We start from the raw sequence: 11,114 nt of genomic DNA on the forward strand, positions 1-11,114 counted from the left end.
TGTTATGTTAATGACACTGCTGGACTTAAAGCTTTTCCTAATTTTACCCAAGCAGTCTCAGAATTAATCACTGCACTCCTAAATCAGAAACGAAGCTCTGAATACATTAACATGTTTACAGAAGATTCACTTTTAAATATTTTGATCAATTGTGCTGGATGCTGCTGCTGCCTGTTAATGAGGACCAACAGTAGCTGCAGAGAGAACAGCTACAGTGGCAGTCACGTCAGTTCAATGCAGTTAAGTCACTGATTTGTGCTAAATTAGGACAGTAATGCTTTCTGCATGATGATTAGTCTGGTTCCTGGTTTCTTTTAATGGCCACAAAAATGAGTTATTAGAATGACAAATAATCCTTGAGGCGGTAATGATGCCTATTACTGTATTTACAACAGTAATGCCTGGATGTTTGTGCATGTATGAGGATCTTTAGGAGAGGCCACCACAAGAGAGTCTCTAAAAATGACAAACGACAGAAGCCAGAACAACAGAGATGCAACAGACTGCTGCAATGCCTTCTGGGAAATGAGAGCGGGGGGACGAGGATGAAAGCAACGTCAGCAGAGTGTCTGACAGCTGAATCCACTGGAGGAAATGAACAGCCAATAGATGTGCAGATATAGAGGGGAGAGAGAGAGAGAGAGAGAGATGAAGAAAGACAGAGAGAATGGGAGAAAGAGAGAGATGAAGAAAGACAGAGAGAATGGGAGAAAGAGAGAGAGATGAAGAAAAAAAGAGAGAGAGTGGGAGAAAGAGAGAGAGAGATGAAGAAAGACAGAGAGAATGGGAGAAAGAGAGAGATGAAGAAAGACAGAGAGAATGGGAGAAAGAGAGAGAGATGAAGAAAAAAAGAGAGAGAGTGGGAGAAAGAGAGAGAGAGATGAAGAAAGACAGAGAGAAAGTGGGAGAGAGAGAGAGAGAGAGAGAGACTGTACAAACACAAAGACAACTCTCAAGGGAAACCCTCTCTGTGCACTGGACGGGCAGCACAAGTGGCATGCATATCGGGTGCTGTGGTGGCACAACCAGCCAGTGGGCCTGCGGTGGCACCTCGTGCCGATGCCTCTGCGCCCCCTACATGACGGAGCAGGTGAAGCCGCAGCACTCCTTCAGCAGGGTCAGCCCCGTCTTAGTGACGAACGGGGAGGAGGAGGACCGCTGGGCCCGGGACGCCAGTCTGCGGTTGGACAATGGATCTGAAACAAATATATAAATGAACAGATAAATAAACAAACAAATAAACAAACAAACAAATGAATGCTGCCAATCGTTTTCCTATTAACATATTTTCATTCATTCCATTTGTAATATTCATGGTGTATTGGCCATGACCAGTGCATACACAGATTTAACAACCCAAAAAAAAACATGAAAACCTGTTGATATATGAAAATGAAACACACACACACACGCACACACACACACACACACAGCCATGCATGTGTGACCACACACAAACAAACACACTTTCTCTTCCCAGGAAGGAAAGAGATGGGACAGCGCTAGCAAATATGATCTGTTGTGAATGTGCGCACACTAGGATGCAAACAACAGGTTCACAAAAGGAATAGTTGCATGATGCTCTCTAAGCAGTTTGTTTTGTTCTGTGAGAAACCGCACTTTTCATCACAATCAAAAGACTCCCTGTCAAAAGAGTCCCTGTTAGGGAGAGAAATTAATCTCATCTCTTTTAAAAAAAAAAAAGCCTTTGGTAACAGAAGTGACAATTCTGACTCACTGAATAAAGAGTCCTGTAATTCACAATGACCAAATGTTCCTGTTGAAAATGTCTGGACAGGCTTCTGGTAGATAACTTCTAATTAATTGTTCCCTGTTTGACATCAGCCTTTGAAGGCTTTACCATTCATCTAGTAGGAAGACAAATGATCTTACGCAACCATTGAGCGACCTTCAGAAAAAGAAATTCTGCCTTATTTTACCAACTGCAACTCTGCAACTTTTGTCAGTGCTTCCATATTTATGATTATTTTGACTGAGACAAATGAAGTCCACCTTGAGCATTCACCAGAGATTCACTGGCCACATTATTCATCCCAAAACTCCCACATCAATCAAGATGAAACAAAACTGCAAGAAGAGGAATACAGTTATTCCTCCTTGTTGTGAGTACTTTTATACTGCCAGAGTATAACACCGTTTAGGAGAGTACCTCTGTTCTTGGAGCTCTTGGGGAACTTTGACTTCAGGAAATCAGCCATTTCTTTGTCTTCCTCACGTTCCCTGTTGAGGAAAGGTTACTATGGTGATCATAGCAGGTATTGTCGCTGTGTTACTGATGGTGTGTCATTTGCTCACATTGTTTAAGCACAATAACCCCAGGCTTTCTCTGTTCTCTGTGAAATGTTTATGTGTTTGAACACCAAATGGCTCTTTTCTCTTTAGATGGCACTTGCATCACGGTAGATTTTTACAAACTGATTGTATTCTCTTTCTCCTACCGACTGGAAATACAAACATGCAGCGCGTGTGTGAACAGTTCTTGTCAAGGCCATGATGACTATCTGATGTTGCCTATTTGATGTGCCACAGAGAGAAAGGGCAAGAAAAATAAACCTCATTAACATCGCTGTGTCTTCATGAAAATATATCATGGCGCGAGATTTCATTGAATGATCTGAGTAAAATTGAATGACAGAATAAGGATCTGTCTCTAACAATGAATGTGATGGAGCCCTAGTGTTGAGCCAGGATGGGGTTTGCCCTTTGGGCTTGCCAGCTTATCAAATAAACAATGAAATAAAGGCTGGGCTTGGCCTGTATTACTGGATTCACGTCTCTACAATGCATTGGAGCGATTCGTTATCACTGTGCCTCGGCCATTTCCTCTGTTCCTTATGCTTCTCTAGCTCATGTCAGCCTATTGGGTTTTCTTGGAAGTGAAAATGCTTTCCCTGAACCACAACGTTATTTGGTCTCATAACCATGTAAATGGAGGTGTTCACACAAGCTACAGTATGCTAAGAATACCCCGGCATGGTCACTGGGCTAATACGGTTCGGAGGAAGCTGTTTGTTTGTTGGTGTGAGTCTTGTAGCTGGCTATGTATGTTCAGGGAAAGAGAGAGAGAGAGAGAGAGAGAGAGAGAGAGAGAGAGAGAGAGAGAGAGAGAGAGAGAGAGAGAGGGAGGGAGAGAGGGAAAGGGAGAAAGACAAAGAGAGAGATGTCTAACCTCAGTCTTTCAAACTCCACGTCATCCACCAGGAAGTCCCTGGTCTCCACCAGCTTGTGGATTTGCAAGAGCAGCTCCTCTTCCTTCTGTTTGTCTTCATTTGATTTGTCATTATCTGAAAAGAAAACACATGCCACTAAACCTCTCCAATCAACAAGTAATTCTTCTATGAATGTCAATGACTGCTGGGGTGCTGACGAGATCCACTCCATGAAAGATACAGTTCCGAAGATGTTCAAAAGGCACTTGAGTTTTCCTCCAGAGAAATACAGAGACTAGTGGTTGAGAAAATTCACACATTCTACAAATAATGAATTCTGCCAATTAGCACAGTAGCATCACTTTTTTTCTGGCATATGGAGGACGCCTGCAGGGCGCCTGCACCCACTGAAGTGTTGCCAAAGTCTCAGAGACACAGCACACTTGCCTAAATGGCACATTCTGTCAAAGTACACTTGTCCTCAAACGCGGTCTGACACTAGGACCCAGAACCCAGTGACACAGCATTCACTGCAGCTTCCACAAAGCCCCGGACTGCCGTCACGGTGACGACCAGGGGAGACATGACAGGTGCTCTACCTGGAATGGACACCAGCTTCTGGAGCTCCTTCTTCAGCCGTGTGATCTCCTTACAGAGCTGAATGTCATCCATCCTATAGGGACGGAGGAGTAAATTTGACACTAAGTTACCGTAGTGGTTGATATAGCACAGCCAAGCATAACAACTGACCCAATACAGAGACAGAGAGTTTTATTATCTCATGGTCATGAAAAACAAAACATAAATACATTTTTTCATAGACGATCAATCTACTGATTATTTTTTAGACTAATCGATGTGGTTGGTTGGTCTATAAAATTCCAGGATATGGAGAAAAAGTCCAAGATGATGTTTTATTTTGAAGATTTTCAGTTTACTGTCATAGAGATAGAGGAGTAAGTAAACAGTTTGAGAATCTGGAGTCAGAAAATCTGCTGTTCAAAAGTTTGGAGTCACTTACAAATTCCATTGCTTTTGTGGGAAAAGCTTTTTGTCCATTAAAATAACATCAAATCAATCAGAAATACAAATGACTATTGTAACAGGACATGGCAGATTCAATGGCACTTTGTATTTGCTAATCCAAGTTTATCGATATAGAAGGTTAGCTGATCATTAGAAAACCATTTTGCAATTATGTTTGCATGGCTGAATACTGCTGCCCTGATTAAAGAAGCAATACAACTGGCCATCTATCGATGAGTTGCCATCTGGAGTTCACCAGCTGTTGTGGGTTCGATTAAACAGGTGCCTCACAGGTCCTAAACTTGCAGCTTTGTTAAATACCCACAAAACACCAGTGTCAACATCCGGATGCTGGCCTTCTAGACAAGAGTTGTAAAGAAAAGGCTATATCTCAGTCTGGCCAATAAAAAGAAAAGATTAAGATGGGCAAAAGAACAAAGGCTGTCAATAGTGGAGGACTTGAAAAAAGTGTTATGGACAGAGAAATCGAAGGTGTTCTGGCCACAAAGGGGAACATCCATGAGCTGCAGCACAAGTGGCATGGTGGAGGGAGCGGGATGCTCTGGGGTTGTTTTGGTGGTGAATTGGGAAACTGGTACAGGATGAAAGATGAAAGGAAGCAGCCAGCTGGTATTCTGTCTATAATGGAGAAGAATCTAAATTTCTAAATGACCCCAAACTCATGAATGGAAGTGGTGTTTAATTGAATAGTTGATTAACAGATACATTGTTGCAGGCCTATTTAAATTTGTATTGTACCAGCTGTATTTGGCCCAAAGTAAGGAATATGTTTTATCATTACGTGTGTTCTATGACAAAAGTTTTCAACCAGTGGTCAATCAATAATGGAGTTACACTGTGGGAATCACTATTTGATTATTCTGCGGTTCACCTCATCTTGCTTCCTTGGTCAGAATGGTGGTCCCAGGGTCACAATCAGTTAAAAACTCTACTCTATGGGAACCCAACCCTTGACTCGCATATTCGCCAAAGTCCTCAGACGACCAAACAGCATAAAATAACCAGAGATGTTACATGTGGCCTTACATGAAGCCTCCAAATTACAGTACTTGCTATGATCTTGCCTTGATCTTTCATTTTCACCTGTTTCCTGGCTGCAGGAAACATCAATTCAATTGTGCTGTGGTGGCATTTGACTAAAGGAAATGTCCGCCATTTAAATGCTACCTCTTGAAGAACAAATGAGAGCATGTCACCATCTACCCATGACTGGCTTGTTAATGAATGGAGTGGAGGGCCAGAGAGTATTACACATGAGATACCACCAGGGCTTCTCTGGTGGCCAGCACTGCACATCTAAACAATATCTAGCTCCTGCCTTAAAATGATGGGATTATCCATGATTCTGTCACAATGTTCATTAAAACTTAGTAATAGTATTAGTAATACAAAAGTAATAAGCCCTCTCATAATAAGTATAATTGGATGCTTTGACAAATTGTGAGTCACTTAGCGAACCTAACTGCCATGCAAATTTCCTGCCTGCCGAATTCTCGGCGGCTTCATTACTCCTTAACTGACTCATCTCAGTTTCATCACTTAGCTCAATCATGACTCACATCTGGGGTGGCCACTGGCTGTAAGCCCCACTGAATAAGGCAGATCCCTTCCTCTGAGCTAAATACGCCTCAGATGTCTCTGATCTGCAAAGTCATTCGGGGGAGAGATTAATATACATGCACCAACACAGAGCACAGAGGTGCTGGTGGCAACAGTGAAAGCAAAACCCACTGAATCTTTAATGAGGGGCAGCTGGCTGATCAGATGCCTGTGGGTGATGAAAGCACAAGGGCCTTCTGGAGAGGTGACAACAGAAATAACTGATCTAAGAACAGCTCTCAGTGCATATGAGAGGACGTGAGGCACATTGGCACACTTGCATGGGGGAACGAGTTGGAAAAACTCGACCAAAGGATGAGAAAAGAGGAGCTGAGTTGAGAGTTGCGATGAAAGTATAAGGTTAAGCATACAGTTGAAACCTTCCTTATGTGGACATGATATTTATCATGAGGCCAGGCATTTCCATGATCAAATATTCTTTGAATGTATGTGCACAGACATAAGGTGATGACCAGGAATATGCATCAGAAATAAACAGGGGTTGGAGACATTCTATTTGCATGCAATCTATCAAAAAGGTGGACTGCCCCTCACTATGTGTCAGTATCTTCCCAACACAAAATGAGTTGGGAAGATATGAGATGGGCAATCAAACTGGGATGCATGAAAGGTTCAGCTACAGGTTTACAACAAAGAAGTGCTTCACTAAACCAATGAACTATGGTATAGGTCTAAAACTGGAACAAATAAACTTTTGCAGGTAAAACAACTAGGCCATAACTTTTAGAACTTTTAACTCATCTTACATAGCTTACATGTACAGTATATTGTGGATTGCTGTTGGCCAACTTACAGTACACGACACTGTGACATGATTCTAAAGCTTTGTGATTATGGTCTTAAAATCCTGTTGTTACATTGTTACCATATATGCATAAATCGTCATACATACACATGGCTACGGATTGCTAAACTGCATTGGATTGCTAAATTTAGTATCATAAACGGCTCACTGGAAATCTGCGGCAAAATGTATTCAGACTGACAAAAATCTATGCAACTCATTGAAATCAAATGTGATGCTCCAATAAAGGAATGCTCAAACCACTCTTCATAACTCATTCACCATGATGACAGTCAAAACAGATTAATTGTGAGCCACCCTGGGCATCATGGAGATCTGGTTATACACACCTGTGGCCTTCCTCTGAATAACTGAGGCACTGTGGTTTGGGAATGGGAGGCAAAGCCACTGCCATGCAATTCATTTTCATGCAAATGTATCATCTGAGTGGCAGCACATGGCTGTCTGTCACAGCTGCTATTTATCTTACATCGGATGAGAAAGTGAGAGAGACAGAAAAAGAGAGAGAGACAGAAAGAGAGAGAGACAGAAAGAGAGAGAGAGAGAGAGAGAGAGAGAGAGAGAGAGAGAGAGGGCAGAAACTGGGCATGTGTAGAGTAGACTGGCTCAGTACTCACATGTATCTCAGTTCAGACTCGCGTCTAACCAATGCATCACGGATGCGCTCGATCTTAAAGAGCTCCCCCTCGATGTCATCTATAGTGATGGTGGAGTCTGCCATGGACACCACGTCCTCCTCTGTGAAACAATTAACAACCAAAATATCAGTCATCGCAGATCTGTTCCATGTTGTTAAATGTGTCGTTAAATACATCTTTAATTACAACTAACTACTTTCTTAGTACTTTTACAGTGGTTTGTGTTATATTCAATATGTACAATATTCAACCCATTAAATAATGCTTATTCAGCCTTGTCACTTCTTTAAACATAACTGATCTACATGTCTGGATAAGAGCACAAGCATAACATTAACACTGATCACAACTCTATTCAGGACTTTCCTTTCTCAGTTACCATACAGACACACAGATGTGTGCATGCACACACACACAGATGTACACACACACACACACACACACACACAAACACACACACACACACACACACACACACACACACACACACACCCCTACTTAGTGTACAAGCAAGGGTCATAAATCAGTGTCAGAGACGCAGCCTGAAATTACAGCTCGGCGGGCTGACTGGTGAGCACTGGATGTGGGGTGCAAATTATTGCGTGTCAGCGCTAACCAGGGCTGGCATAACTCCCTGTCTAAAACTGCTATTAATTATGTTAATCTCTCTCCCTTCTCTCTCTCTCTCTCTGTCTCCCTCTCTCCCCTTTTCTTCTCTCTCTTCCTCTCTCGCTTGTATGCTCCCTCTCTTACCATTGACAAGGACAATGGCTCTGCAGGTAGCACAGTCTCAAGCTGCCTGTCAAGCACAAGCTAAATAAGGTCCATTTTGAAATGGGTATAATGAGAAATAACTGAAATGGGTATAATGAGAAACAACTGAAATGGGTATAATGACAAATAACTTTCAACAGGTGGCCAAGGATTACATCGTAAAGCTCTGGCTGTCTTGGAAACCAACCTTTATTGGTATTATTCCTGATCACATGTCCATTATATCACATAATTCAATGAAACACCCGTGGAAGAAGGTGCCTGCTTGATAAACCAGTGAAAAACTCTTGAAGGCTGTTCTGTTGGTGATGATTTTTGCCAATAAAGGTTGATTTGTTAGTGATTTTGTTTTTGTAAATAGGCTTGGTTGTTGATTGGCCCCTGTGTGAAATCCCCTACCTATAGCACTAGGAATTGAACATCTATCCTGTGTATATTTGAAATATGCATACGCCGGATATTTTGTTCTCTAATATTTAATTGTGTGAAAGACCAAAACCCCCATCAAGATCACACTCTCATCTCAGTCTCCATTGACATCAATGGCTTACTGACGTAGTGACGTAATGGTACCACTGCCATCAAGTGTTTGCTTTGCATATGCTAATGAAACAATTGAACTCAACGGCAAAACTATTTTTGACAGGCATTCATGCTTGGTTAGAAAGCCTGGCTCTTTTTCTGTTTAAAATGTATAAGATGTATGGACACAAATATTTAGTATGCATAAGGAACTGAAGAATTAACGGTATACTGTATGTGAGTTCCAAAGGGTTCTAAGACAGAAGCGATTCTACAGAGGTTGGGAGACTGACTTTATTTGATCACACCAGGATGGCAGAGATATGTATTTTGTGTTTACTGGCAATCTACTAAAATCACGCAAGATGGTGATGAACTGAAACAAATCCTGAAAATCCACACCACTACAAACTGTCATAGCAACCCTTCCCACCCTTCTCGTCATCGTTGCAGTTGCATTTGCTACATGATAGGCCAACTTTATATTATAATAGTACCCGAGACATGATCTGGCCAATCAACTGGAGATATTCCATGCAGGGTCACTCTGGGTCAGGGTCACTCTGAACCTGTGCTCTACACCCCCTCCAACACATTCAACCCCAAGAACCATGTTCATGTCACGCCTCAATCTAGTAAGATTAGACCAAGGTGCTTGTCTCTGATGCATTCATATTGTAGGCCCACATTATTAACAAGGTGCTTGTCTCTGATGCATTCATATTGTAGGCCCACATTATTAACAGCAGATCAGTGTGTTGTTTGGTAAATCTCGGCTGACACTTTGATATGAAGGTGCCGCATGCTTCAGGTTCAGGTTGTTCCCAGCCTTCAGCCCCTATTACCGAAAGAGCCATCATCATCTCTAAAAGTGCCTCAGCAAGCTCACATGCTTGCTTCTACAGTGTGTGTGTGTGTGTGTGTGTGTGTGTGTATGTATATATGTGTGTATCTGTGCACATGTTGAAATGTGTATAACTTAGAGTTAGGGTCATTGCTTTGAGTCATTCATTACACAAGAACTTTCTATCATACCGAATACCCCACACTCGAACATCAACGCCAGATCCTTCCACTACAAATGTACAACACCCAACTCTCCCCAGGCATCCATTTCAGAAGCAACCTTTTAATTACACAAGCCAAGTTCTTTTATAGGTTTTTGCTCTGCCCCATGAAACAGCTCTGGCATACAAAACTAGAAATTCTTCACCTCATTGGTCGTTACACTGATGACACTATACTGCCTCTGAGCTAATGAGAGAAACTCCCACGCATGGCAACCATCAGGCCAAGGGGGCATCCAGTGACAGTTTGTCATACAAGCCCTATTTCTTTTAAGACAGCTTGGCCAAGGCCAAGCGAAATCTCTTAGCGATGGCTTACAAATTAGTAAGAGTAGGCCTGTTTTTATGATCGATGATCAGCCTTTGATAACTGTTGAATGAGGGGCAAGAAGAATCTGACAATGTTCCCATAGACTTCAGTCACTTTGGATGATTTTGGCTGATGCTGTGTGCAAAATGGGCTTTTAGTTTGGTGCAAATTCTTGACAGCAAGAATACGTCAAACATTTTTTAGGATTGGCTATAGATAAATATGAATTGATTAAGGATGCATATTATTTCACATTCTTGTGTTTTCAGCACTCAGTGGGTAAGCTGCTGTTTAATACCATAATTGGATCTTGATCACCAAATTAAACAGGACTCCAGTATTAAATTGGTCTTGGCGGTCACCCAGCTGGTAGGCTACAATTTTGTAAAGTTACTGAATTACGCTAGCTAGAATTACGCATGATTACGCTACTTTGTTTTGCAGTATAAGCACATTAGCACAAGACACTGTATACTATTATCATTAGGCCAACTTAATTTCCACTCTATAACTTATAGCCTATCACCAGATAACACACAAACACTAAGCTCTTTCACCTTCTCAGGGATGCTGCTGCATGTACATATATATGTAGGCCTATATAAAAGCTATATTACAAGACAGACAGACAAACAGATGTGTAACATCAGCTGTATTCGTAGCCTATACGATTTCATAGCTTTTGACGACGGAAAATCTACCTGTTTTGTCGCCTGTCACTTTTTCGGTCTCCGTATTCCATTTAGTGCATTCCAGCGACCCGTACTGGTTTGAGGCTCTCCGTTCCTTGTCCATCACCCCACAGTGAAGATTTCACCCCAGCAGAGAAACTGACAACAGCTGAACTGAGCAACCAAAGAGGCGAGTTGATCGGCACGTTTTCATACAACTATAATAAATGTAAAATCCGACATATTGGATGCTGGCACAAGAGCTTGTGAATGCTTCCCTGCACTCTCCTGTTCTGATGATTTCAACACGAGTCGTGGGATCTGCGCGCCAATTAACTTCACGTTGCCCAATGGCACCATCTTGCGCTTTAAAAATGAACTGCGGACAGAGCAGGTGTTCCAGGTGCATGGCTAAAGTCCATGATGCGGTCACTGTCACCAGGTTTGAACCCCTGCTACACCGTGGTATTAAAACAACTTATTTCAGTCA

At 42.0% G+C, this 11,114-nt stretch overlaps 1 protein-coding gene across 1 annotated transcript; it reads right to left on the bottom strand.

Moving 5' to 3' along the window:
* Positions 1–873: 873 nt before the first annotated feature.
* Positions 874–10,948, bottom strand: pik3r6a (phosphoinositide-3-kinase, regulatory subunit 6a). Its single transcript, XM_042104803.1, has 6 exons — positions 10,655–10,948; positions 7,260–7,380; positions 3,770–3,843; positions 3,191–3,305; positions 2,171–2,241; positions 874–1,196 (listed from the first exon to the last, which is right to left on the bottom strand). Exons 1-6 carry the CDS (start codon positions 10,746–10,748, stop codon positions 1,075–1,077), a joined length of 597 nt encoding a protein of 198 aa, XP_041960737.1. The 5' UTR covers positions 10,749–10,948; the 3' UTR covers positions 874–1,074.
* Positions 10,949–11,114: the final 166 nt, after the last annotated feature.

This window comes from Alosa sapidissima, chromosome 9 (genome assembly GCF_018492685.1).
Source record: "Alosa sapidissima isolate fAloSap1 chromosome 9, fAloSap1.pri, whole genome shotgun sequence".
Lineage (NCBI taxonomy): Eukaryota > Metazoa > Chordata > Actinopteri > Clupeiformes > Clupeidae > Alosa > Alosa sapidissima.

What these genes read in the sequence shown, in the direction of transcription:
- pik3r6a (XM_042104803.1), bottom strand. Translation starts at nt 10,748, where the DNA reads ATGGACAAGGAACGGAGAGCCTCAAACCAGTACGGGTCGCTGGAATGC. An exon ending in GAGTCTGAACTGAGATACAT is followed by an intron (nt 3,844 to 7,259) that starts GTGAGTACTGAG and finishes CCGTCCCTATAG; the next exon opens with GATGGATGACATTCAGCTCT. An exon ending in CAAGAGCTCCAAGAACAGAG is followed by an intron (nt 1,197 to 2,170) that starts GTACTCTCCTAA and finishes TATTTGTTTCAG; the next exon opens with ATCCATTGTCCAACCGCAGA.